The following is a 25,772-nucleotide window of genomic DNA, read 5'->3' on the forward strand; positions in this document are numbered from 1 at the left end:
GGGTCGCTCAGGGTGCTGACCGAGGGGGGGCTTCAGACCAGAGAGGACATGATGACAGGCATGCTGGGCCTTTAGACAAAGGTGGAGCAGCAGCAGAAACATTCCCAGAGCAAATGGTGAGGGTGAAGTCTATGGAGGGGACCCAGGGAAGGGGGAAGGGACATCCAGGGCTCTTGGGGGGACCATGCCCAGTCTGAGATGTCTGTGAAGCCAGGTTAGGGAGGTGGCACTTAAAAACAAGGGGTAAATGTCTTCTCACAGCCATCTGTGGAACTCATGAGGTAGGATGCCTGATGCAAATGGGACTGGAGCACAAAACTGGTGCAGGCAAGGAGGGTGTGGGTCCAAGTGGAAGGGACCAGGGTCCACTGAGGATCACCTGTGTGCCAGGCAGTGCTGAATACCTGGTATGAATCACCTTATTGCATCCTCACAACATCCCGGGTGGTGGGCAGGCCCATTCCCATTTTACAGATATGAAAACCAAGGTTCAGATAGATGAGTTCCCATCGATAGCAAGAGGCAGAGCCCAGAGCTTGAGCCATCCTTGTCTGATTGGTGGGGTCCTTTTTCAAAAGGATAAGTCCAGGCTTCTGCTAGTGGAAGACCGGGGGATACAATAAAAAGACCAAGAAACAGAAGAGACATTGTGAGAGGATTTGCCACAGACCTGGCCCGAGAGAGGATGAGAGGGTGGTTTCTTGATGCAGCTGAGAAAACAGCCACCACTGCAAGATGTTGGCTGCCCAGATGTGGGCAAAAAAGGGGAGCTCCTGGGGGAATCTGCAGCCTGCCCCGTGGATGTCAAGATTTGCTGGTAATTGAAGAAGCAGGAAGGAAGTGACCTTCTGTTTCTCCCCAGCACCCTTGAAGCACCAAGTGGTTAAGCAAGTGGGGTGGTGGAGAGGAAAGAGGAAAAGGCATTTTTTTTCTGCAGTGGTGGGCAGAGGGCAAAAACCACATCCCTGTGGTGTGGGCCTCACACCTTAGTGCTCTGGTGGCCTGATCTCCCACCGCCCTGTGGGCAGCACAGGATGTGGCTGCTGGTGGAGGTACCAACTGGGCCCTGAACACAGGCCACACCTCCCATGAGCCTGGGGACAGCATGAAAAGTCTTATTTGTTTATGTGCATATGATGTGCCCTCACGATTGCAGAGTGAACTCCACAGACTCTGAGGTCACTTTGGAATGTTCTTTTTTTTTGAGATGGAGTCTCACTCTGTCGCCCAGGCTGGAGTGCAGTGGCACAATCTTGGCTCACTGCAGCCTCCACCTCCCAGGTTCAAGTGATTCTCCTGCCTCAGCCCCCCAAATAGCTAGGATTACAGGCACCCGCCACCATGCCTGGCTAATTTTTTTGTATTTTTAGTAGAGATGGGGTTTCACCATGTTGGCCAGGCTGGTTTTGAACTCCTGACCTCAAGTAATCCGCCCACCTCAGCGTCTCAAAGTGCTAGGATTACAGGCATGAGCCACCACTCCCAACTGGGAATATTCTTGGGCGCTGCACCCATGGGAACATGAAGGGTGGATGCAATGCAATCATAACAGAGGCCCAAGGTCAGCACGGGGATGCTTGCCTGTCATTCCAGTGCTTTGGGAGGCCGAGGTGGGTGGATTGTTAGAGCCCAGGAGTTTGAGACCAGCCTCGGCAACATGACGAAACTCCATCTCTACAAAAAGATACAAAAATTAGCCAGGCAAGGTGGTACATGCCTGTAGTCCCAGCTACTCAGGAGGCTGAGGTGGGAGAATTGCCTGAGCCTGGGGAGGTCGAGGCTGCACTGACCTGTGATCACACCACTACACTCCAACCTGGGTGACAGTGAGGGTCTGCCTCAAAAAAACAGAAAATGAAAAAACCAGAGGCCTCAGCCAATGCCTGAGGTGCTCAGAGTGCAGCTGGCCCTTCAGACGCTGAACCAGTCATCGGTAAAGGTTTCCTCCAGGGGCAGGAGGTGTCCCAGTGGGCAACAGTTCCCCTCTGCCTAGCGTGATTCCTGGGAAGGGACTCAGCTCAGAGCCAACTCCACGTAGCTGGAAATAAGGACCTCTGACCTGACTTGGGGTAGGGTGGGGTCTGGGGTGGACCCCCGCCCCACCCCCACAGCACCCCTACAGGCATATCCTACAGGCTTCGAAGGTGCCTGGCACATGGTGAGAATGGTACCAGTGGCTGACCCTGGCGGAGGGCCAGGACTTGTCTCCAGCACCCATGTGCATGTTGCTTTATCCTTGCAGTAATCCCACGTGGTAGCCACTGCTATTACCTTCATTTTACAGATAAGGACACTGAAGTCCAGAGAAGTTAAGTAATGTGCCTGAATTCACCAATTAGCACGTGGCTGAGCTGGGGTTTAGCCCAGGCACACTGGCTCCAGAACACGCGCCCTGAACCACTTTGCTAAACATTCGCCCATGATGCTTGTGGCACCCCTCGCATCTGTGTTTAATGAATATCTGTTGATTACATGGATGAGGAGCCCACCTGGGTCCTGTGTTCTCCTCCCTCTCTTTCCAGGCCATGTGGGAGGAAGGGAGCAGGGGGCTGGGGTGGCAGATTGGGGCCTCCTCCAAAGAGAGGTAGGAAACCAGGTGGGGAAGCCAAGAACAGTCCCCGGGCTCTGTTGAGCAGGAGCTGCAGGAGGGGGTTGGGCCCCCACGGTGCATCTCCGATTCCTCCCCATTCCCCCACAGAGTGTCCACATCAAGAGATGGACATCGTCTTCCTGATTGACGGCTCTGGAAGCATTGACCAAAATGACTTTAACCAGATGAAGGGCTTTGTCCAAGCTGTCATGGGCCAGTTTGAGGGCACTGACACCCTGGTGAAGACTGGGCATCTGGAGCTGGGGGTTGGGGGATGGGGGAGGCTGGCCTGGGGGAGGCATCCCGGGAGGGGGTGGGGGCAGGCCCATTTGAGCCATGTGTGATGGGGCTGGGGTGGAGAATGAAGCTATGGTCCCAGCACAGGCCCAAGTTGAGCCCTGACCTAGGAGGCCCCCCTTGGCATTTAAAAATGTATCCAAAAGCTACAGGAAATACAATGTTTCTGCTGTTTAAAAACATTGAAAGTGTTTAAAAAATAATTTTGCTATGAAATTTGACTGACCATAACTCAGCCAACTGATTGATGATTTATTATATTTTCTATGTAACGAATGATTTCTTTTTATTATTTTATTTTCCAATAACTAGTGCCTATGTATGTGCAAAAAAACCCCACTTTTTTGTTTTTTAAACAGGGTCTTGTTCTGTCATCCAGGCTCCAGTGTGGGGGTGCAATCATAGCTCACTGCAGCCTTGATCTCCCAGGCTCAAGTGGTCCTCTTGCCTCAGCCTCCTGAGTAGATGGGACTACAGGTGCATGCCACCATGCCTGGCTAATTTTTTAAAATTTTTATTTGTAGAGATGGGGTCTTGCTATATTGCCCAACCTGGTCTCCAACTCCTGGCTCAAACAACCCTCCCACCTTGGCCTCTCAAAGTGCTGGGATTACAGGCAGTGAGTCACTACGCCCAGCCACAAATTCTTGAGAAGCGAGGAAATACACAAATTGATTTAATGTGTGATAAAATTTTTAAAAAGCTAAGGGTAGCAAATATTGTGGTTGGAAAAGTTATTTTTAATAAACTGTGAAGGAAATATCATTTGATTTAGATTTTCCAGTTTATATTTTGTACTTTTGGGCCAATGAATTTTCTTCTCTGGGTTTCAGTATATTATTTGTAGGGCCTCAAAACACATGGGAAATGGTTTGTAAATCCAAAATAATTCCAAAATAAAGTTTATTAAAACTAAAAACAATATGGCTTGGTGTGGTGGCTCACACCTGTAATCCCAGCACTTTGGGAGGCTGAGGTGGGGGTATTGCTTGAGGTCAAGAGTTCGAGACCAGCCTGGGCAACATAGTGAGACCTTGTCTCTACCAAAAACAAAACAAAACAAAGCAAAACAAAAAACAAAGCCAGGCATGGTGACATGTGCCTGTAGTTCCAGCTACTTGGAGGCTGAGGCAGGAGGATCACTTGAGGCCAGGAGTTTGAGAGACCCTGTCTCTACAAAAAATTAAAATAAAAACAATAGTAACAGGCACTGAGCCTTGGGCCCTCCCCACTGGCCTTTGCAGTTTGCACTGATGCAGTACTCAAACCTCCTGAAGATCCACTTCACCTTCACCCAATTCCGGACCAGCCCGAGCCAGCAGAGCCTGGTGGATCCCATCGTCCAACTGAAAGGCCTGACGTTCACGGCCACGGGCATCCTGAAAGTGGTGTAAGCACCCCTGACCCCGGCCTGCTGACGTGACTGCCACCCCCACTTCCTAACCCTGGGTCAGCACAGCTCTTCTCAGAGGCTGAGGGAGGCTCCAGGGAAAGGGGCTACCAAGGGGCATGTTGGGGCTGCAGGGAGAACCTCCCCCTGGGGTGCTTCTGGTTGCCTCACCGCCGGTCTCCCTGATATAGGACTAGGCTCCTCTGCAGCTGTGCCTCCCCTTTGCCTGGTTCTGCAGAGCCTGGACCCCAGGACCCCTCCCCACCCCACAGCAGCCAGAGGCCCAGGCTTTGGCTCAGACAAATCAGGCTCCCATCCTGGCTTCCTGCGAGCTACTCTGGGTGCAACCCTGGGGGTGATGGGCTCTAAGTCTCAGTAACTCTCAGATGAAGATAAGCTCACAGCTTAGGATTGAGATCATGTGTGTGGGGTGCTCAGCCCAGGGCACGCAGGAGGTGTCGGATAAATGCCTGAGGTTTTATCAGAGGATGGAGCAGTCAGGGACTCAGGAATTGTCACCCAAGGTTGTCCTGGTGCCTTTCTCCCCACTCACCTCCTCTCCTGCATCCCTCACCCCTGCGCACCCCCTGTGCTACCCAGGCACTCACCGTGGGCCTGCCCCGTGCACATGTGGTCTATTCCTAAAACGATGTAAGAGGTGGGACCCCCGAGAAGGGCATGTGGTTCTTGTGGGAAGGAGCTGGGCTGAAGGTCGGGGATCCTTGGCTTCCTGCACACACCCCTGGGAGCGGCCCTGGGGTGGTGTTAGAATTTGGCTTAAACAAGAGATGCTCCTGCCAAACGCACCCTCTTTACTTCTGGGAGGCTCTTCTGCCTTGAACAGTGGCCCCTTGTGACTCAACAACCCAGAGGAAGGCCTCCGTCTGTCCTGTAAGTTTAAAGTCACACGGGAGTGTCCCATTCTGGAGTCTCCACCTCACCCCTCAAAGTTCTTCCAGTGGTGGGGCCTGGGGAAAAAAATGAATGAGGCAGGGGTGACCAAGTGGTTCTCAACAACTCCAGTCCTGCTCTCATGCCCAGACTGCAGGAAATTTCCCAGCAGCCTCTGCTCCCCAGAGCCAAGCCCATCTCAGGGCTGGACTCAGCCAAGGATTGGACCTCCCTGCTGCCAGTCCTTCCCTTCCCTCCCTCCCTTCCTTTCTCCCTCCCTCCCTTCCTTTCTCCCTCCCTCCCTCCTTCCCTCCTTCCTCTCTTCCCTTCCTCTCTTCCTCCCTTTCTCCCTTCCCTCCCTTTCCTCCCTCACTTCGTTCCTTCTCTCTCTCTTTGTTTTGTATTTTAGACAGAGTCTCACTCTGTCGCCCAGGCTGGAGTGCAATGGCACAATCTTGGCTCACTGCCACCTCCATCTTCTGGCTTCCTGGATTCTCCTGCCTCAGTTTCCCAAGTAGCTGGGATTACAAGTGCACACCACCATGCCCGGCTGATTTTTGTATTTCCAGTTCAAGCAATTCTCCTGCCTCAGCCTCTGAGTAGCTGGGACTACAGGCCTGCACCACCACACCTGGCTAATGTTTGTATTTTTAGTAGAGATGGGGTTTCACCATGTTGGCCAGGCTGGTCTCGAACTCCTGACCTCAAGTGATCTGCCCGCCTCAGCCTCCCAAATGCTGGGATTACAGGCGTGAGCCACCATGCCTAGCCTCTTCCTTCTCTTTCTTCTTTTCTTCTCTTTCTTTCTTCTTTTTTTAAAAAGAAGTTTTATTACAAAAAAACAAAAACAAAGCAAAACCCAAACGGCAATAATGGTAAGGAAACTTTAAAAAAGAAGTATTATATTACCTACAGTCCCTCTAGTCAACTGCCCTACAGTATTTTAGTAACATCAAGGGATACTTACAAGTGAATCAATAAATCTCAGCTGCATAGCACAATGCCACTTCCATCCTCATCTTTATTCAGGCTTATTTTGTATGGTCACATTCAGGGCAGAAGCTATTTTCATCCTGTTTGGGTTTTTTTCCCCCTCATCTAGGTCCACAATTTTTTGTTTTCCTTTTTTTTTTTTTTTTTTTTTTTGAGACAGGTCTCACTCTGTCACCCAGGCTGGGGTGTGGTGGCACGATCACGGCTCACTGCAGCCTCCCGCTCCTGGGCTCAACAGTCCTCCTGACTCAGCCTCCTGAGTTGGGATCACAGGTGCATGCCACCACACCTGGCTAATTTTAAAAAACATTTTTTGTAGAGATGGGGTCTTGCTATGTTGCCCAGGCTGGTCTTGAACTCCGGGCCTCGAGAGATCCTCCTGCCTCTGCCTCCCATACTGCTTTCCTTTGAAATGGCTGTGTCTACTAACAGGCTAGGTCATGACTGGCTATAAACCCTTTACCCCATGTTGGATAGTTGGGTTATTTCCAATATCGTATTTGGCACCTGTGTGTATTTGCTTTGAGTTTATCTGAGTTTATAGAGTTACATGAGCAGGTAGTTACTTTTTTTTTTCTTTTTTTTTGAGACAGAGTCTTGCTCTGTCGCCCAGGCTGGAGTGCAATGGCATGATCTCGGCTCACTGCAACCTCCATCTCCCAGGTTCAAGCAATTCTCCTGCCTCAGCCTCCTGAGTAGCTGGGATTAAAGGCACGTGCCACCACATCTGGCTAATTTTTGTATTTTTAGTAGAGATGGGGTTTCACCATGTTGGTCAGGCTGGTCTCGAACTCCTGACCTCGTGATCCTCCCACCTTGGCTTCCCACAGTGCTGGGATTACAGGCGTGGGCCACTGTGCCCAGCCAATAGTTACATTTTTAAATGTTTGTTACAGCTGTTATCTAATTAGTAGTCACCGTAGGCCATTCACTGTAAAAGCTTGACCTTGTTTAATCTTCAGGATAACCTGACACTACTTGTTTCAGTTATCTACTGTTGTCTAACAAACCATCCCCAAATTAAGTGGGTTAAACAACCCAGCACTAAGCCGTTGTCTGGTGCCTCTGGGGGATATGCTGGAAGGCAGGCTTGGTGGGGACGGCTGAGCCTCTTACTTCAGGTGGCCTTCCTCCATGGGTGCCTCCAATAGGGCAGCCGGACTTCTCTCATGGTGGCTGAGGGCTCCCAAAAGTGCAAAAGCAAAAGAAACCGAGGCTTCTGAGACCTATAACTGGCATGGTGTCACTTCCACCGCACGCTACTGATGAGAGTGGGACTAGCCAGGCCAGGTCCAGTGTGGGAGGGAGCCAGGTGTGGTTCACTGGGGGCCATCTTTAGAGACAGCTACAGCACAGTTACCCTCATCATGCATGGAGAGAGGCAGAGACCCGGAGAGGTTAAGTCCCATGCCCAAAGTGTGTCTGACTCCAAAGCCCCGGCTTTGAACCACACTGCCTCTGGGGAAGAGAGTTCAGCCATGGATAGAATTTAGAAACAAAGAATGTGACTTCTTTTATTATTGATCTAATTATGGTTTGTGTGGCTTTCAAAAATGGCCAGATTAGCTGGGCATGGTGGCTCATGCCTGTAATTCCAGCACTTTGGGAGGCTGAGGCTGGTGGATCACTTGAGGTCAGGAGTTTGAGATCAGCTTGGCCAACATGGTAAAACCTCCTCTCTACTAAAAATACAAAAATTAGCCGGTCATGGTGGTGGGCACCCATAATCCCAACTACTCAGGAGGCTGAGGCAGGAGAATCGCTTCAACCTGGGAGACGGAGGTTGCAGTGAGCCGAGATCACGCCACTGCACTCCAGAGCCTGGGCATCAGAGCGAGACTCCATTTCAAAAGAAAACCAAAAATGGCCAAATCAATTCCTTAACATGCCTGATAGAATGTGAGGGTGCCAGGACTCCCCAGCCTCTCCAGATGAGAGCACTGCAAATGATGTCTTTCCAGAATCAATCACATCTCAGTAGAGTCGTCTTCCTTTTCTCCCCGACAGGACACAGCTATTTCATCATAAGAATGGGGCCCGAAAAAGTGCCAAGAAGATCCTCATTGTCATCACGGATGGGCAGAAGTACAAAGATCCCCTGGAATACAGTGATGTCATCCCCCAGGCAGAGAAGGCTGGCATCATCCGCTACGCTATTGGGGTGCGCCTCTTCTTCACCCCTGCCCCAGGCTCAGCCTGCACCTCCTTCAGGTGCAGTACTGCTGGGCTCATCCTCCTCAGCTGCCTCTCTGCTGCAGGTGGGACACGCTTTCCAGGAACCCAACGCCAGGCAGGAGCTGAATACCATTGGCTCAGCGCCTCCGCAGGACCACGTGTTCAAGGTGGACAACTTTGCAGCCCTTGGCAGCATCCAGAAGCAGCTGCAGGAGAAGATCTATGCAGTTGAGGGTAAATGGAAGCTAGGGTGCGCCTGGGAGCCAAGGGGTCCCCACCCAATTGTCCCGCGCAGTCTTTTTTTTTTTTTGAGATGGAGTCTCACTTTGTCCCCAGGCTGGAGTGCAGTGGCATGATCTCGGCTCACTGCAACCTCTGCCTCCTGGGTTCAAGTGATTCTCTCACCTCAGCCTCCTGAGTAGCTGGGATTACAGACGCACGCCACCATGCCCAGCTAATTTTTGTATTTTTAGTAGAGGCGGGGTTTTGTCATGTTGGCCAGGCTGGTCTCGAACTCCTGACCTCAGGGGATCTGCCAACCTTAGCCTCTCAAAGTGCTGGGATTACAGGCGTAAGCCACTGTGCCCAGTCTATCCCGCACAGTCTTGATGGGCCATTCCTGTTCACAACTCACTCAAAATTGCTGTCCGGAACCTAAGCCTCAGATCATGTTCTCCTCCCTGCGTTCTGAGTCCTCATGGGTCTCATGGCTTCTAGGAACTTCAGTGACCTCTTTCCCCACAGGAACCCAGTCCAGGGCAAGCAGCTCCTTCCAGCACGAGATGTCCCAAGAAGGCTTCAGCGCAGCCCTCACAGTGGTGGGTAGAGCCTGCCCTCAATCCATAGCTCTTGGATATCAACTCTGCGCCCACCCTGGGCTGGGGACTGGGAGCTAGACATCAACAAGAGCAGACCCCGTCCTCAATTTCACCCTCTCGCCAGGGAGAGGCCCCCATGCTGTGTGTTGGGGGCCAGGAGCACAGCAGGGAGGAGGGTAGCCTGGGTTCCTGCTCTCAAGGATCATGTATTCTAGTGGAGGAGACAGTAAGCAAGAGCATCTCAGATAGCACTAAGCATCAGGGTAGAGAGAGAGATAGCCAGAGGAGGCTCAGTAATGGAAAAGGCCAGCCCTGGACAAATCAGGGGAGACTGCTCTGGGCACAGGACAAAGCAAGTGCCAAGGTCTTGAGGCAGAACCCAGGTCCTCGGCAGGAGAGAGCCAGGCTTGCCAGAGCCCAGGGAGCCCAGGCAGCCTGGAAGGAGAGGGCTGGAGGCTGAGAAGGACCAGGTGGGATCAAAGATGTGGTTTGGAAGTGCGTGTGTATTCAAAGGATCCAGATGGGGCCAGGCACTGTGGTTCACGCCTGTAATCCCAGCACTTTGGGAGGCTGAGACGGGCGGATCACTTGAGGTCAGGAGTTTGAGACCAACTGGCCAACATGGCGAAACCCCGTCTCTACTAAAAATACAAAAAAATTAGCCAGGCGTGGTGGCTCATGCCTGTAATCCCAGCTACTTGGGAGGCCAAGGCAGGAGAATCGCTTGAACCTGGGAGGCAGAGGTTGCACTGAGCCGAGATCTTGCCACTGCACTCCAGCCTAGGCGACAGAACCAGACTCTGTCTCAAAAAACAAACAAACAAACAAACAAAAACCCAGATGGGTTTACTTCAGAGTAATTTGGGGGTGTCTAGGGGGTGGTGAAATGAAACAAGATTGGTCAAGAATTGATCACTCAAGGTAGGTCACACGTACTTGGGGGTTCATTATACATTTATTTCTACTTCTGTATGTGTTCTAAATTATCCATATCAAAAGTTCAAGAAAGCAATAAACAAAGTACACCCAGGAGGAAATGCCTGTGGCTCCCTGAAGGAGCTGAGGAAGACCCCACAGAGGAGGCGACATTGACGTTGACTTTTCCAGCCGGGCATAGTGACTCACACCTGTAATCCCAACACTTTAAGAGGCTGACGTGGGAGGGTCACTTGAGGCCAGGAGTTTGAGACCAGCCTGGGCAACATAGTGAGACCCTGTCTCTACAAAAAATAAAAAAAAATTAGCCAGGCATGGTGGCACGTGCCTGTGGTCTCAACTACTCAGGAGGCTGAGATGGGGGGATTGCATGAGTCCAGGAGTTCAAGACTGCAGTGAGCTATGATTGTGCCACTGCATCACAGCCTGTGTGACAGAGCAACAGCCTGTCTCAAAAAAAAAAAAAAAAAAAAAAAAAAAAAGATGAAGTTGACTCTTCCAGGGAGGGGAAATGAGCTGAGTCCCAGAGAACAAGAAGGGGAGGGAGGTGTCCTGGCCAAAGGCTTGATGTGCTTTGGAACAGAGGGATGCTCCATGGCTTTGATGGGGAAGGGTCCTAGGTACCACAGTAAGGGCCTTGGCAATGGTTTTCCGGTGGGGGTGGCTGCACATTTGGGTTTGGGGAAGACTGGCACTGGGGCAGTCGACAGAGAGGCAGCGGTGAGCACAGCAGGGGCAGACAGGGCGGTGAGTGAGAGGAGAGGGGGCTGGCGGAGCAGTGGCTGTGGGGACAGGCAGAGGCACAGAGGCTGCTGGTGCAGGCCAAGAGGACAGAGAAGAAAAGCCTGGATGGCGAGTGATGCGGGCGGCAGGCGTGTCTCTGGGATATGCTGTCTTCCCGCTCTAGTCTCTGCCCAGCCCTGGAATTCTTTCCTCCCAGGATGGCCTCTTCCTGGGGACTGTGGGGAGCTTTAGCTGGTCTGGAGGTGCCTTACTGTATCCCCCAAATATGAGCCCCACCTTCATCAACATGTCTCAGGAGAATATGGACATGAGGGACTCTTACCTGGGTGAGAAACGGCCAGGGGTTGGGGACAGGTTGGAGATGCATTGCCCAGGGTGGAGTCCAGGCTTCTGGGGAGGGGGGATGGGTGCTGTGCTGTCTGGGGTGGGTTCCACGGTTCTGGGGAGGGAAGATGGGGGCTGCGCTGCCTGGGGTGGGGGTCCAGGGTTCTGGGGAGGGGGAATGGGGGCCTTTGTGCTGAGGCCTGGGCCCCTCAGGTTACTCCACCGAGCTAGCCCTGTGGAAGGGGGTGCAGAACCTGGTCCTGGGGGCCCCCCGCTACCAGCATACTGGGAAGGCTGTCATCTTCACCCAGATGTCCAGGCAATGGAGGATGAAGGCCGAAGTCACAGGGACGCAGGTTGGGCGTGACAGGAGCCAGAGGGGAGGATGAGGGTGGGGAGGATGAGGGGGCGGACAGTGGCCGGGGCTGGGGAGAGGATGGAGGGGCTTTGGGGGCCTTGGGAGAGATCCTGGTGCCTGGGGAGAGGCGGGACCCTGGCCCACAGGGCTGCCTCTGGCGGGGACAGGCAGCATGACCCAGGCTCTGCCCTCCAGATCGGCTCCTACTTCGGGGCCTCCCTCTGCTCTGTGGATGTGGACAGCGATGGCAGCACCGACCTGATCCTCATTGGGGCTCCCCATTACTATGAGCAGACCCAAGGGGGCCAGGTGTCCGTGTGTCCCTTGCCTAGGGGGGTGAGTGGCTAATGGGACCTAGGCTGGGTGGGGTCCGGTGTGGGTGGAGGTGTCACCTGGGCTGGGGTCTGACACTGCTTGTGTTCAGCAGACGGTGCCGTGGCAGTGTGACGCTGTTCTCCGTGGTGAGCAGGGCCACCCCTGGGGCCGCTTTGGGGCAGCCCTGACAGTGTTGGGGGACGTGAATGAGGACAAGCTGATGGATGTGGCCATTGGGGCCCCGGGAGAGCAGGAGAACCGGGGTGCTGTCTACCTGTTTCACGGAGCCTCAGAATCCAGTATCAGCCCCTCCTACAGCCAGGTGAGGCCCGTCTTCAGCCTCTTTTAGTCCCAGCTCCTTCCCATGTCCTGAGTTCACTGAACACAGCCTCCTGTCTCTGTCACCATTCCCTTTCTTGTTGCAGTGGTTTGTCAGCCAAGCACACGTCATCTCTCTTCTCTGCTTTGTTCCAGAAAGCCTTCCATCTGTGTGGGCAGCTTAATGGTTGGGAGAGCAGGCTTTGAGGTCAGAGGCCAGTTCAAATCTCTGGCCGGGCCAGCCATCCTGAGCTGTGTGGCCTTAGGCAGGTGACTGACAGCCTTGGTCAGCCTTAGTTTCTTTCTATAAAATGCAGAAATGATAAAACCAACTCCTTAGGCTTCTTGTAGAAATAACAGTGAGAGTACTAAGGCAATCACCACTGCACTCACTGAAGGTTCATGAGTGACCTGACCAGTGATGAATACACAAATATATTATACGCCTATTGTTATGCTCTTACTTCCTCACCAATCTGCACCCTCACGACGGGTTGGACCCAAAGAGCCCCCTTCTCTGTTTGGGGATCCCGAGGTCCTCACCCTGTTTGCTTTTTTTTTTTCTTTTTCTTTCTTTCTTTCTTTTTTTTTTTTTGAGACAGAGTCTCACTCTGTCGCCTAGGCTGGAGTGCAGTGGTATAATCTTGGCTCACTGCAACCTCCGCCTCCCGGGTTCAAGCGATTCTCCTGCCTCAGCCTCCCGAGTAGCTGAGATTACAGGCGTGTGCCACCACACCCGGCTAATTTTTGTATTTTTAGTAGAGATGGGGTTTCACCATGTTGGCCAGGCTGGTCTCGAACTCCTGATCTCAGGTGATCTGCTTGCCTCAGCCTCTCAAAGTGCTCGGATTACAAGCGTGAGCCACTCCGCCTGGCTGTATTTGCTTTCAATTTCTATCTCCACATCTCTCCTTTCTAATTTCTCTCTTCAGATCCTCTTTCACCACAATCTGTTGTCCAAATCTCTCTTCTCAAACCTTTCCCATCACCTCCCTTTGACTTCCGCCTCTCCCATCTCTCTGGCCAGCGGGTCGCTGGAAAGATGAGCAAACGGAGGGACAGACAGATTGAGTCCTTGCCCACAGCCTCGTGGCTCATACGTGGAGGAGTCAGAATTGGAACTAGAGACTGATTGAATGAAGGACACTTGGGTCACCAGGACACCCTTCCAATCTCCACTCCTACATCTATTTCTTAGCAATCATCTCCCGACTCCTACCTCCTCTTTTCAGGCTCTTGTTGATGACATCTGTTCACAGTTCACCCCTTCTCTCCCTTTGCCACGGTCCTACCTCCATATTCCCCTTGTTACTTATTTCCAACTTCTTCCCCTATCTTCCAGCCTGATTCACCCTTTTCTCTTCTGGCCAGCGGATTGCCGGCTCCCAGCTCTCCCCCAGGCTGCAGTATTTTGGGCAGGCGCTGAGCGGGGGTCAGGACCTCACCCAGGATGGACTGATGGACCTGGCTGTGGGGGCCCGGGGCCAGGTGCTCCTGCTCAGGTAGTGACTCCCCAACATCCTGCCCTCCTGCGCTGTGTCTGATTCACCGGTGCTGCCCCACCAGCCACGTTACCCTCCCAGAAGCCAGTGTTCTGTCCTCCCCACTACTCTGCCCCTCAGGAGTCTGCCGGTGCTGAAAGTGGGGGTGGCCATGAGATTCAGCCCTGTGGAGGTGGCCAAGGCTGTGTACCAGTGCTGGGAAGAGAGGCCCAGTGCCCTGGAAGCTGGGGACGCCACCATCTGTCTCACCATCCAGAAAAGCTCACTGGACCAGCTAGGTGCGTTTCCCCCATAAAGGGGGCCCAGGCTCCTCATCCCATTAGGGGCCCCAATGCCATCCTGAGGATGGGATGGGCCTAGGAATCCAATCTCACTTCCACATCCACTCACCACCTGTGCCAGAAACCTGGCCCATTCTCTCTCCTCTTCCTCACACCTGGGCCTGTGGATTCTGTCTCCAGGGCTGACCTGAAGTCCACCCAGTTCTCTCCTAGGCCCCAGCCACTGCCTTCCCCCAGCCCCTGATTCCCTTCCACCTACACCAAAGTCATGACATGAAGCAGTTCCCACATCTCTTCTTGCACCTTCCCACCCATTTTCCACAGAGGAACTAGAGTCGACTGGTCCTAAAATGCAAATCTGGGCTCCTCACTCCCCTGCGTAACCCGCCTTGCATTTACAAAGACTCCAGTCCTTCCCTCCAATGCCCTCACTGACTTGGCCTCCTGGCCTCTCTGGCCTCATGGCATCCCACTCCTCCTTACTAGGCACGCTTTTCGTAAATGCACCAGCTTCGCTCTCCCTTCTGGTCTTAGGCCCTGTTCCCATGGTCCCGGACGTTCTCCCCACTCCCCGCCTGGCTCCTGCTCATTCTCCAGGTGGCTGCTTAGCCATGGTCCATCCGGGATGGCAGCCTGGCCAGGTCCAGCAAGTGTGCTCTCCTTAGAACCACAGGAGAGCCTCCCCTTGCACTGATCACGCTGCAACATCACGGCCCATGTGCTTGGCTTCTTTCTTAGATTGTGAGTTTCATGAGAGTGGGGGCCATATCTATCTAGCTAGCTAATCTATCATCTATCTGCCAAATCTATCATCTATCTATTATCTATTAATCTAATCACCCATCTAATCTATCATCTATCAATCTATCACCTATTATCTATCATCTATCACTTATCTAATCTATCCTCTACCAAATCTATCATCTATTGTCTATCATCTATCTATCTAATCTGGCGCCTATTTAATCTATCATCTATTTATTATCTAGCCAGCCATCCATCCATCCATCCATCCATCCATCCATCCATCCATCCATCATCTATCCATCCATCTATCTTCTCCACATGTATCCCCAGCACGTGGTACACTTCATGGTCCATAGCAGTGTCCGGCAAACATGCGTTGCATGAACAAATAAATGAAAACAGAGCATTCTAGGTTATTTCTGCCTTTTCATTTTCCACTCTCCCCTGCACTTCAGGTGACATCCAAAGCTCTGTCAGGTTTGATCTGGCACTGGACCCAGGCCATCTGACTTCTCGTGCCATTTTCAATGAAACCAAGAACCCGACTTTGACTCGAAGAAAAACCCTGGGACTGGGGGTTCACTGTGAAACCCTGAAGCTGCTTTTGCCAGTGAGGACTTTGGGTTCTGGGAAGGGGGAGAGAGGAGGAGCCCAAGGCTGGCCTGGAGCACCCCCGTTCTCTGCTGAGCGAGGTGGGAAGGGTTAGGATGTTGGGGCTGGAGAGAGGGAAGTTAGGGCAGAAAAACCTGGCTCCACGGCTTGGAGGGAGCACTGTCAGGGCAGTGGGGAGTGGATGCAGTGGAGGGGGACTTGTGGTGGAGCATAGAGAGGACAGCAGGTTCTTGAAAGCATGTTCTCCCTCAGGATTGTGTGGAGGATGTGGTGAGCCCCATCATTCTGCACCTCAACTTCTCGCTGGTGAGACAGCCCGTCCCCTCCCCCCAGAACCTGCGCCCTGTGCTGGCCGTGGGCTCACAAGACCTCTTCACTGCTTCTGTGAGTCTTCCGATGAAGTCCCAGGGATGTGCTGACTTCATTTTGTCTCCATGTGCTTAAGAATCCACTGTAGCTCCCCATCACCCAACCACATTCAGTCCAGAAACCTGACTTCAGTCTCTCCCTTCCTCCTCACACCCAGGCCTGTGGGTTCTGTCTCCAGGACTGACCTGAAGTCCACACATTTCTCCTCCTGGTCCCAGCTGCTGCCTTCCCCCAGCCCCTCGATTCTCTCCCACCTACACCAGAGTTGACACGAAGTGGTTCCCATATCTATTGTTGTACCCTCCCACCCATTTTCCATAGAGGAGCTAGAGTCAACTGGTCCTAAAATGCAAATCTAGGCTCTTCACTCCCCTGCGTAACCCCCCTTGCATTTACAAAGACCCTAGTCCTTCCCTGTGATGTCCTCTCTGACTTGGCCCCCTGGCCTCTCTGGCTTCATGGCATCCCACTCCCCCTTACTAGGCACGCTTTTCATAAATGCGCCAGCCTTGCTCTCCCTTCTGGTCTTAGGCCCTGCTCCCACCTCCATCCACGCACCCAGGAACTGTACACATCCCAGGCAGTTCCCACTTTTCCCTAGCACAGACTCTCTTGTTCATTCCCAGAACCCTCCCAAGTTTCCTCATTCCTACCTCTGTGCCTTTGTCCCTGTTTCACCCCTCATTTGGAAAACACTGCCTTCTGCCTTCTCTCCCCGTCTCCCCCTGAAGCTCCAGCCTTAACCTCCCTCTCTTCTGAAGGCCACACTCAGCAGCTGCCGCTCCTTCTCTGGTCCCTGTTACACCAAGGTGGTGCCACAGCAGATATCACGTGGCTGTTATAACCATCTGCATCTACATTTGAGGCTGTCTTGGGACTGTAGTTTCTTTGAGCATAGGAACCATGTCGAATTTGCCTGTCATTTCCACCTTCCCCCAGCCCTCACCCAACCCAGAACCTGCACAATTATTGGCACTTAATAATGTTTGTGGAATAATTGTTCCAGGATAAGCTGGATGTGACTCAACTGAACTTTATGTCCCTTGAAGCCAAGGATCTTGTCTTATCTTTCTTTTATATGCCAACCTCCAAACCGCACCTGCGCCCCTTGTTGGTGTCCAGCAAAGTGCTGGGGGCAGTGGCTTAGTAATGCTCAATGTTGATGGGTGCTTCTAAGGAGGGGCTTGGAGACAGACTAAGACATCAGATGGGAACAGAATATACTATTTTGCTGCAGCTCCCCTTCGAGAAGAACTGTGGGCAAGATGGCCTCTGTGAAGGGGACCTGGGTGTCACCCTCAGCTTCTCAGGGTGAGCTGTAACTCCTTTCATATCCAGACACTCGGGCTTCCGAGTCCCCCATCCTCCTGGGATGCTTGTGCTGCTCTCTGGCTCTCTTTCTAACAAAAGTGATGTTGACTGGGATGTTATTGGCCCAGAGCTCTGGAGTTCCTGGGATCCTACCCTGCCCTTCCCAGTTCCCGCCTATTTCCAGTGGAGTCCCACTCCCAGCCTCGTCCTTCCCCTTCAGCCTGCAGACCCTGACTGTGGGGAGCTCCCTGGAGCTCAACGTGATTGTGACTGTGTGGAACGCGGGTGAGGATTCCTATGGAACTGTGGTCAGCCTCTACTACCCAGCAGGGCTGTCGCACCGACGGGTGTCAGGAGTCCAGGTAACAACTGCTGTAGGCTCTAGTGGGAGGTGGCCTCTCCCCTGCCCTGTAGCCCCGGGAGTTACAGAGTGTTCTTCAAAATTGTTCTGTGATGATATGCGCTCTCTCTCTCTCTCTCTGTCTCTCTCTCTCTCTCTCTCTCTCTCTCTCACACACACACACACACACACACACAGAGAGAGACAGACAGAGAGAAAGTGCATAAAGCATATATACAGTTTAATGAATAATATTAAACAAACCATAGAGTTAACATCCAGGTCAAGAAATAAATCACTGCTAGCATCCCCAGAACCCCCTCCCGGTGTACCTTTCCCCATCACAGCTCCATCCTCTCCCCAAAGGTCATCACTATTCTGACTTTGTGGTCATCATTTCCTTGTGTCTCTCTCTCTCTCCTTCCCCCCTCCCTTCCCCCCCGCGTCCCTTACTTCCTTCCCTTCCTCCCTCCCTCTCTCTCTCTTTTTTTGAGACTGAGTCTTACTCTGTCACCCAGGCTGGAGTGCAGTGGCACAATCACTACTCACTGCAGCCTAGACCTCTTGGGCTCAAACAATCCTCCCACATCTGCCTCCTGAGTAGCTGGGACTACAGGTGCATGCCACTACGCCCAGCTAATTTTTATTTATTTATTTATTTATTTATTTATTTATTTATTTATTTTTTAGAGACAGGGTCTCACCATGCTGCCCAGACTCGTCTCAAACTCCTGGGCTCAAGTAATCCTCCCACCTCAGCCTCTCAAAGTGCTGAGATTACAGGCGTGAGCCACCATACCTGACCATATTGTTTCTGTGTGTGGGTCTTATTTAAGAAACACTTCCAGGTTATGAAAATAGCCCCCTATATTATATTCCAAAAGCTTCATGGTTTTGCTTTTTCACATTTAAGTATTTAATCCAGTTGGAATTTAATTTATGGAGTGAGGTAGGGATCCAATTTATTTTTCTTCTTTCTCCTCCTCTTCCTCTTATTCTTTCTTTACTTTTCTTCTTATTGTTTAAATTTTTTTGTATGGGTCAATTTTCCTGGCATTGATGGAAATTGATTGAAAAGTCTGTCCCTGGCCGGGTGCAGTGGCTCACACCTGTAATCCCAGCACTTTGGGAGGCCGAGGTGGGTGGATCACCTGAGGTCAGGAGTTTGAGACTAGCCTGGCCAACATGGTGAAACCCCATCTCTACTGAAAATACAAAAATATTAGCCAGGCATGGTGGCAGGCGCCTGTAATCCCAGCTACTGAAGAGCCTGCAGCAGGGGAATTGCTTGAACCCAGGAGGTGGAGGTTGCAGTGAACCATGATCACGCCATTGCACTCCAGCCTGGGTGACAAGAGTGAAATCCGTCTCAAAAAAAAAAAAAAACAACATAAAAAGAAAAGTCTGTCCTTTTCCCTAGTGCTCTGCAGTGCCACCACTGCTGTGTATCAAGCCCACACATGCACACGGGTAACTTTTTAAAATTCATTCTCCTCCCCTAGAAGCAGCCCCATCAGCGCGCCCTGCACCTGGCATGTGAGACAGTGCCCACTGAGGACCAGGGCCTGAGGAGCAGCCGTTGCAGCGTCAACCACCCCATCTTCCAAGAGGGCTCTAACGTCAGTGCTTCCCCCCAAATCCCCATCACTGTCCTCCCTTGTCCCAATCCGTCCCTCACTCAGCCATGCCCTTCCTTTTATCCCCATTCTTTCCTTCTTCTTCCCTCAGGGCACCTTCATAGTCACATTCGATGTCTCCTACAAGGCCACCCTGGGAGACAGGATGCTTATGAGGGCCAGTGCAAGCAGGTGGGTCCAGGCCAGGGTATCCCCCACCCTCCATTGCATGCCCCGGCTAGAGACCCCTCTCCTGGATTCCTTCCCATTGGTCCCCCTTGCTTTCTCCAGCGAGAACAATAAGGCTTCAAGCAGCAAGGCCACCTTCCAGCTGGAGCTCCCGGTGAAGTACGCAGTCTACACCATGATCAGCAGGTGCCCAGTCCCTGGCCCTCCCCTTGGACCTCTGGTCTTCCTCTATGCCTGGTACTCCTTCTGAGTCCCAGCCTGCTCTTCCAATGATGCACATCTAAGCTCTCCTGTTTTGGGACGCCTTTGTGGGCGAACAGCCATATATAATGATGTTTATGCTGCATAAAGATGTTTCTGGGCTGGGCGCAGTACCTCATGCCTGTAACCCCAGCACTTTGGGAGGCTGAGACAGGTGGTTCACCTGAGGTCAGGAGTTCAAGACCAGCCTGGCCAACATGACAAAACCCCGCCTCTACTAAAAATACAAAAATTAGCTGGGCATGGTGGCGTGCGTCTGTAATCCCAGCTACTTGGGAGGCTGAGGCAGGAGAATCACTTGAATCTGGGAGGCAGAGGTTGCAGTGAGCCGAGATCACGCCACTGCACTCCAGCCTGGGTGACAGAGGGAGACTCTGTCTCAAAAAAAAAAAAAAAAAAAAATTAGCTGGGCCTGGTGGTGCATGCCTGTAATCCCAGCTACTCAGGTGGCTGAGGCAGGAGAATCTTTTGAACCTGGGAGGTGGAGGTTGTAGTGAGCTGAGATCGTGCCACTGCACTCCAGCCTCCCAGCCTCGGCAATAGATCAAGATTCTGTCTCAAAAAAAAAAAAAAAAAAAAAGGTGTTTTTGTCAACAATGGACCCACATTTACTACGGGTGGTCTCCTAAAATTATAATGGAGTTGAAAAATCTCCTAATGACGTCATAGCAGTTGTAACATTGTAGTGCAACTCATTGCCTTTTTTATGTCTAGATACACAAATACTTTCCATTATGTTACAATTGCCTACAATATCCAGTACAGTAATACGATGCACAGGTTTGTAGCCCAGGAGCAATAGGCTATACCGTATCACCTAGCTGTGCAGTAGGCTCCACCATCTAGGTTTGCATAAGTGCAACCTATGATGTTTGCACAATGATGAAATTGCCTAAGGCCGGGCGCAGTGGCTCACACCTGTAACCCCAGCAATTTGGGAGGCTGAGGCAGCCGGATCACCTGAGGTTAGGAGTTCAAGACCAGCCTGGCCAACATGGTGAAACCTTGTCTCTACTAAAAATGCAAACATTAGCCGGGTGCAGTGGCACACGCCTGTAATCCCAGCTACTGGAGAGGTTAAGGCAAGAGAATCGCTTGAATTTGGGAGGCAGAGATTGAGGTGAGCTGAGATCGTGCTGCTGCGCGCCAGCTAGGGGGTGACAGAGTAAGACTCTGTCTCAAAAAAAAAAAAAAAAAGAAAAGAAAAGAAAAGAAAAAGAAAAAGACATTGCCTAACGATTTATTTCTTGGAATGTATCCTTGGTGCATTTGTACCCTAATAATATATACCATAGCTCTTGCTGCTTCTCTCAAATCGACTTGCTGGTAGGACACACACGCTTTGCCCCCACTGTGCCTTTCCCCCTCTCCCTCCAAAAGGAAGGCTTCGTTTTTTAACATGAAACAAATCCTGTCCTTTGTATTAAATGTGAATGTGCTGAAGCAAAGCTGCTAGATGGAGATCAAGGCTTTTCTGAGCACCCTGAATTGGGGAGCTTGTGCCCAACAGGATATGGTCTGTCGCCACACGGAGGAAAGGAAAGGTCAGGTTTCTATAAAACTCAGAGCGGGGCAGAGGTGTGAGAAACTGTTGGGAAGGTCTCTAAGAGCCCAGCAGAGGCAGCGCAGGAAGGGCAAGTGTAGGGCTGAAGGCAAGAGGGTTCTGCAGGTGGGTGGAGGCGCAGGGGCAGGTGAGGCTGGATGCAGAGCAAGGCATCCCACACACTGGGCTGAAAGCCTGTAACATTGCTATGGGACAAAGTTTGCTGCTATTACATTATTATTATTATTTTTTAGACAGAGTCTCACTCTGTCACCCAGGCTGGAGTTCAGTGGTGCAATCTGGGCTCACTGCAACCTCCACCTCCCAGGTTCAAGTGATTCTCCTGCCTCAGCCTCCCGAGTAGTTGGATTACAGGCATGCACAACCACATCTAGCTAATTTTTTGTTTGTTTGTTTGTTTGTTTTTGAGATGGAGTTTCACTCTTGTTGCCCAGGCTGGAGTGCAATGTTGCGATCTCAGCTCACTGAAACCTCTGCCTCCCAGGTTCAAGTGATTCTCCTGCCTCAGCCTCTCGAGTAGCTGGAACTACAGGCATGTGCCACCAAGCCTGGCTAGTTTTGTATTTTTAGTAGAGACAGGGTTTCACCATGTTGGTTAGGCTGGTCTTGAACTCGTGACCTCAGGTGATCCACCTCCACCCCATGGCCTCCCAAAGTGCTGGGATTAAAGGCGTGAGCCACCACACCTGTCCACTGTTGCTTCTGATGTATTAAGTTGTTAGGGGAAGGAGCGAGGGAGATCAAGCAGTGTCATTGTCCTTTCAAGCCACATGTAGGTTTCCCTTTCTATCCACAGGAAAATACTTACAATAAGAGCTTACAGTTATATATACCCATGTCAGGCATCGTTTTATGTTGCTGTTGTTTTATGGTGGTTTTCTTGCATCATCTTAAGTACTTTATATGTATTTACATTTATTTAATCCTACCAATAATTATATTGTTATCCCTATTTTCACCAACAAAGACATCAAGAAGTGAAATACTTTGTTCCTGTCAATCTCCAAGTGGGCAGCAGAACCAGGAATCAGACCCAGATGGTTTGGCTGCAGAGCCCATGCCCATGGCCATACATGGCATGCCTCTCCAAGGACTGGGGAAAGCTGGGTGGTTTACTTAGATCTGAAAACAGGCTTAGGCTGCGCACGGTGGCTCATGCCTGTAATCCCAGCACTTTGGGAGGCCAAGTGCTGGGATTACAGGCATGAGTGGGAGGATGGCTTGAGCCCAGGAGTTCAAAACCAGCTTGGGCAACATAGCGAGACCCCAACTGTACCAAAAAAAAAAAAATTAAAAATGAAAATAAAATAAAATTTTAAAAATGAAAAGAGGTTTAGAACTAGATTTTAAGATGAGAAAACAGAAGCATAGAGAGAAGGGTTTGCGGTGGGGGGCACAGAGGAAAACCGGCATACTTAGGGAAAAATAAACCCTAAGATTTATGGAGGAGTCCCTGTGTGCTGGGCACTACCAAGCCCTGGTCACAACTCTACTACAGGGAGGTGCTATGGTTCGCATCCCCATTTTAAAGAGTGAAAAGCTACAGGTTCCAGAGACGTGAAGTGGCTTGCCTCAGTGACTCAGGTAGGAAGTGGTCGACCTGAGATGTGAACCCAGGCGGTTTGACACTGGAGCCCGTATTTTTAGTCATCAGGCTGATGGGGGGTGGACTGCTGGGGCCATTTCTGTGCAGCTGGTCTGGCTGCTGCATGTGAGGTGCAGGCCCCTCTGCTGATCTGCTTACTTTTGCTTTTTGTTTGTCTGTTTTGAGACAGGGTCTCACTCTGTCACCCAGGCTGGAGGGGAGTGGTGTGAACGTAGCTCACTGCAGCCTCGACCTCCCAGGCTCAAGCAATCCTCCTGCCTCAGCCTCCTGAGTAGCTGGGACCACAGGCATGTGCCACCACTTGCAACTAATGTTTGTATTTTTTTTTTTTTTTTTTTTTTTTTTTGCAGAGACGAGGTCTCTCTATGTTGCCCAGGCCAGTCTTGAACTCCTGGGCTCAAGTGATCCTCCTGCCTTAGCCTCTCTAAGTGTTGGGATTACAGGCGTGAGCCACCTCGCCTGGCCAGCTTGCTCATTTTTACTAAAATGTTAGATGTTAAGTGGTGAGAGGGCAGGGAGTATGGCTTAACTTGAATCCCCAGTGCCAACCACACAGCTTGTGTTTGCTGAAGGAAGTTTGGGTGGAAAGACCCCACCTGCTGCCTGGAACACTGATGTCCCTTCCACAGGCTTGTGCACAGGCACCATCTTCCTTCACATTTACTCACCTGCCCCAGGACAGCCCAATCTATTTTCTTCATTCCCACCATGAAGGAGCCCTCACTCCATGTCTTCCTGAGTGATCCAGCTCTCATTCCTAGAGTCCCCTTAGGCTAACTTGTTCTGCTGCAATCTCTGTAAGCATTACCAGAGGCCAAACACTACCTATTAGAGAAAGCAATGCAAACGCCTTTGCCCCACGTAGGAGAGGTGAGGTTTAAGTTGGGTCTTTAAGTGTAAATTTCCAAAACGGGAGACAGTAAGAACGTTCCAAGGAGAAGAGCTTGAGCAAAGTCATGAGGCTATGAAAGAGCCAGCGGTGTGCAGGGCAGAGCTAGTGGATCTGGGTGATGGGGGCAAGGGACATCGGAGGGAGGGGAGCTGAAGCCAAGGCAGCAAAGGTTATGTGGGACCATCTTTTACTTATTTACTTTGAATAGGGACAGGGTCTCACTATGTTGCCCCAGCTGGTCTGGAACTCCTGGGCTCAAGCAATCCTCCTGCCCCAGCCTCCCAAAATGCTGGGATTACAGGCATGAGCCACTGTGCCCGGCCAAACAACGCCCATCGTTATTTCCCTGAGACATCTGCCTGGCCCAACAAACCTCTCTGCAGTAGGACAGGGCACAACTGGGGACAGTTTCAGGGCTGTTTTTCACCCACAGGCTCTCTCTCCAGGCAGGAAGAATCCACCAAGTACGTCAACTTTGCAACCTCCGATGAGAAGAAAATGAAAGAGGCTGAGCATCGATACCGCGTGAGAGTCTAGGGAGTATCCATGTCTGCCTTCCACATTGTGGATAAAGTTGGAAGTTGGTGGAGAAGATGGAGAGGAGCCTTGGGGTAGGGCCAGGAGGGAAGTAGGATTTGGGAGGCTCCAGAGACCACAATAACACTCTGCCTTGATTTCCTGCAGGTGAATAACCTTAGCCAGCGAGATCTGGCCATCAGCATTAACTTCTGGGTTCCTGTCCTGCTGAACGGGGTGGCTGTGTGGGATGTGGTCATGGAGGCCCCATCTCAGGTACCCGCCTGTCTCTCCTCTTTCTTCAGACTGACATCCCACAGCACAGCACTGCCTCTTACCAGGGACATGTTGCTCATTCTGTGCCTAAGTGCTTCTCTCTCTCCCCAGAGTCTCCCCTGTGTGTCAGAGAGAAAACCTCCCCAGCATTCTGACTTCCTGACCCAGATTTCAAGAAGCCCCATGCTGGTGAGAAAGTCCCTGAACTCCCACCGCAAGATCAGCCCCCACCGGGGATACTGGGAAATGTACTGCTAGGCCGCAGAGTTCCGTGCACGTCCTGTAACTGCTCATCTGTTTCCTACCCCAAACCTGACCATATTTTTTCCTACGGTTCCCTCCTCAGTGAAGAACCCCTCAGTTTCACCCCTCTTCTGCCCCCAGGACTGCTCCATTGCTGGCTGCCTGCGGTTCCGCTGTGACGTCCCCTCCTTCAGCGTCCAGGAGGAGCTGGATTTCACCCTGAAGGGCAATCTCAGTTTCGGCTGGGTCCGCCAGGTGTGTGGGGGCAGCGGCAGAACCCCTGCCCCAGACTCAGGCGGGACCTGGCATGTCTGTGCCCATCTGCAAGCCAGGGCACCCCCGGAGCTCTGAGCCTCCTCCAGAGCCAGTTCCACAGGTTTCCCCCAACCCCTTTGCAGACATCGCAGAAGAAGGTGTCGGTCGTGAGTGTGGCTGAAATTACGTTCGACACATCCGTGTACTCCCAGCTTCCAGGACAGGAGGCATTTATGAGAGCTCAGGTAGAGACCGTGTGGAGGGCAGCGACCAGGCTGGAAAGAGGGCCCCTAGGGGCTACATCTGTGGTGCTGGGTGGGGGGTTTGCAAGCGTTGGGGGAGGAGGGTGAAGGTCTCTGGGCAGGACAGCTGTCCCTAAGGGCACAGGTGCTGCTGTGTCTCACCCCTTGGAGCAGAGCCTCAAGAAGGAGGGGAGGGAGTTAAAGGTTGGGGAACCTGGGAGGCATCTGGGATGGCAGGAGGCCGGATGCTCTCTGATCTCTAAATCAGATGGAGATGGTGCTAGAAGAATATGAGGTCTACAACGCCATTCCCATCATCATGGGCAGCTCTGTGGGGGCTCTGCTACTGCTGGCGCTCATCACAGCCACACTGTACAAGGCAAGTGTTTTATCCCACTCTTTTTTTTTTTTTTTTTTTTTTTTTTGAGACAGAGTTTCCACTCTTGTTGCCCAGGCTGGAGTGCAATGGCATGATCTTGGCTCACTGCAATGTCCACCTCCTGGGTTCAAGTGATTCTCCTGCCTCAGCCTCCCAAGTAGCTGGGATTACAGGTGGCCTGCACCATGCCCGGCTAGTTTTTTGTATTTTTAGTAGAGATGGAGTTTCATCGTATTGGCCAGGCTGGTCTCGAACTCCTGACCTCAGGTGATCTGCCCGCCTTGGCCTCCCAAAGTTCTGGGATTACAGGCGTGAGCCACCGCATCCGGCCTTATCCCACTCTTGACACCAACAGCATCCAACCCAAGCCCTCCTACAGACTGGCTGGTATAGTGAGAACTCAGACTGTGGAGGCAGGCAGG

General features: G+C 51.8%; 1 protein-coding gene across 2 annotated transcripts in view; it reads left to right on the plus strand.

The window, feature by feature from the left end:
* Positions 1-25,772, plus strand: part of ITGAD (integrin subunit alpha D) — a 33,386-nt gene that overhangs the window by 6,068 nt on the left and 1,546 nt on the right. The window contains exons 6-29 of one of the 2 annotated variants that reach the window (XM_054453601.1): positions 2,699-2,829; positions 4,132-4,277; positions 8,169-8,322; positions 8,420-8,570; positions 9,081-9,154; positions 11,031-11,160; positions 11,372-11,514; positions 11,712-11,852; positions 11,941-12,153; positions 13,521-13,651; positions 13,772-13,929; positions 15,135-15,289; positions 15,544-15,675; positions 16,898-16,971; positions 17,192-17,333; positions 18,814-18,930; positions 19,040-19,119; positions 19,219-19,302; positions 23,886-23,964; positions 24,124-24,231; positions 24,343-24,420; positions 24,616-24,729; positions 24,873-24,974; positions 25,240-25,350. In XM_054453601.1, coding sequence (XP_054309576.1) covers positions 2,699-2,829; positions 4,132-4,277; positions 8,169-8,322; positions 8,420-8,570; positions 9,081-9,154; positions 11,031-11,160; positions 11,372-11,514; positions 11,712-11,852; positions 11,941-12,153; positions 13,521-13,651; positions 13,772-13,929; positions 15,135-15,289; positions 15,544-15,675; positions 16,898-16,971; positions 17,192-17,333; positions 18,814-18,930; positions 19,040-19,119; positions 19,219-19,302; positions 23,886-23,964; positions 24,124-24,231; positions 24,343-24,420; positions 24,616-24,729; positions 24,873-24,974; positions 25,240-25,350 — 2,948 coding nt within the window. The remainder of the gene's footprint in view (positions 1-2,698; positions 2,830-4,131; positions 4,278-8,168; positions 8,323-8,419; positions 8,571-9,080; positions 9,155-11,030; positions 11,161-11,371; positions 11,515-11,711; positions 11,853-11,940; positions 12,154-13,520; positions 13,652-13,771; positions 13,930-15,134; positions 15,290-15,543; positions 15,676-16,897; positions 16,972-17,191; positions 17,334-18,813; positions 18,931-19,039; positions 19,120-19,218; positions 19,303-23,885; positions 23,965-24,123; positions 24,232-24,342; positions 24,421-24,615; positions 24,730-24,872; positions 24,975-25,239; positions 25,351-25,772) is intronic. The other variant, XM_054453602.1, reaches the window with a different exon arrangement.

The sequence above is a fragment of the Pongo pygmaeus genome, chromosome 18 (assembly GCF_028885625.2).
Source record: "Pongo pygmaeus isolate AG05252 chromosome 18, NHGRI_mPonPyg2-v2.0_pri, whole genome shotgun sequence".
NCBI lineage: Eukaryota > Metazoa > Chordata > Mammalia > Primates > Hominidae > Pongo > Pongo pygmaeus.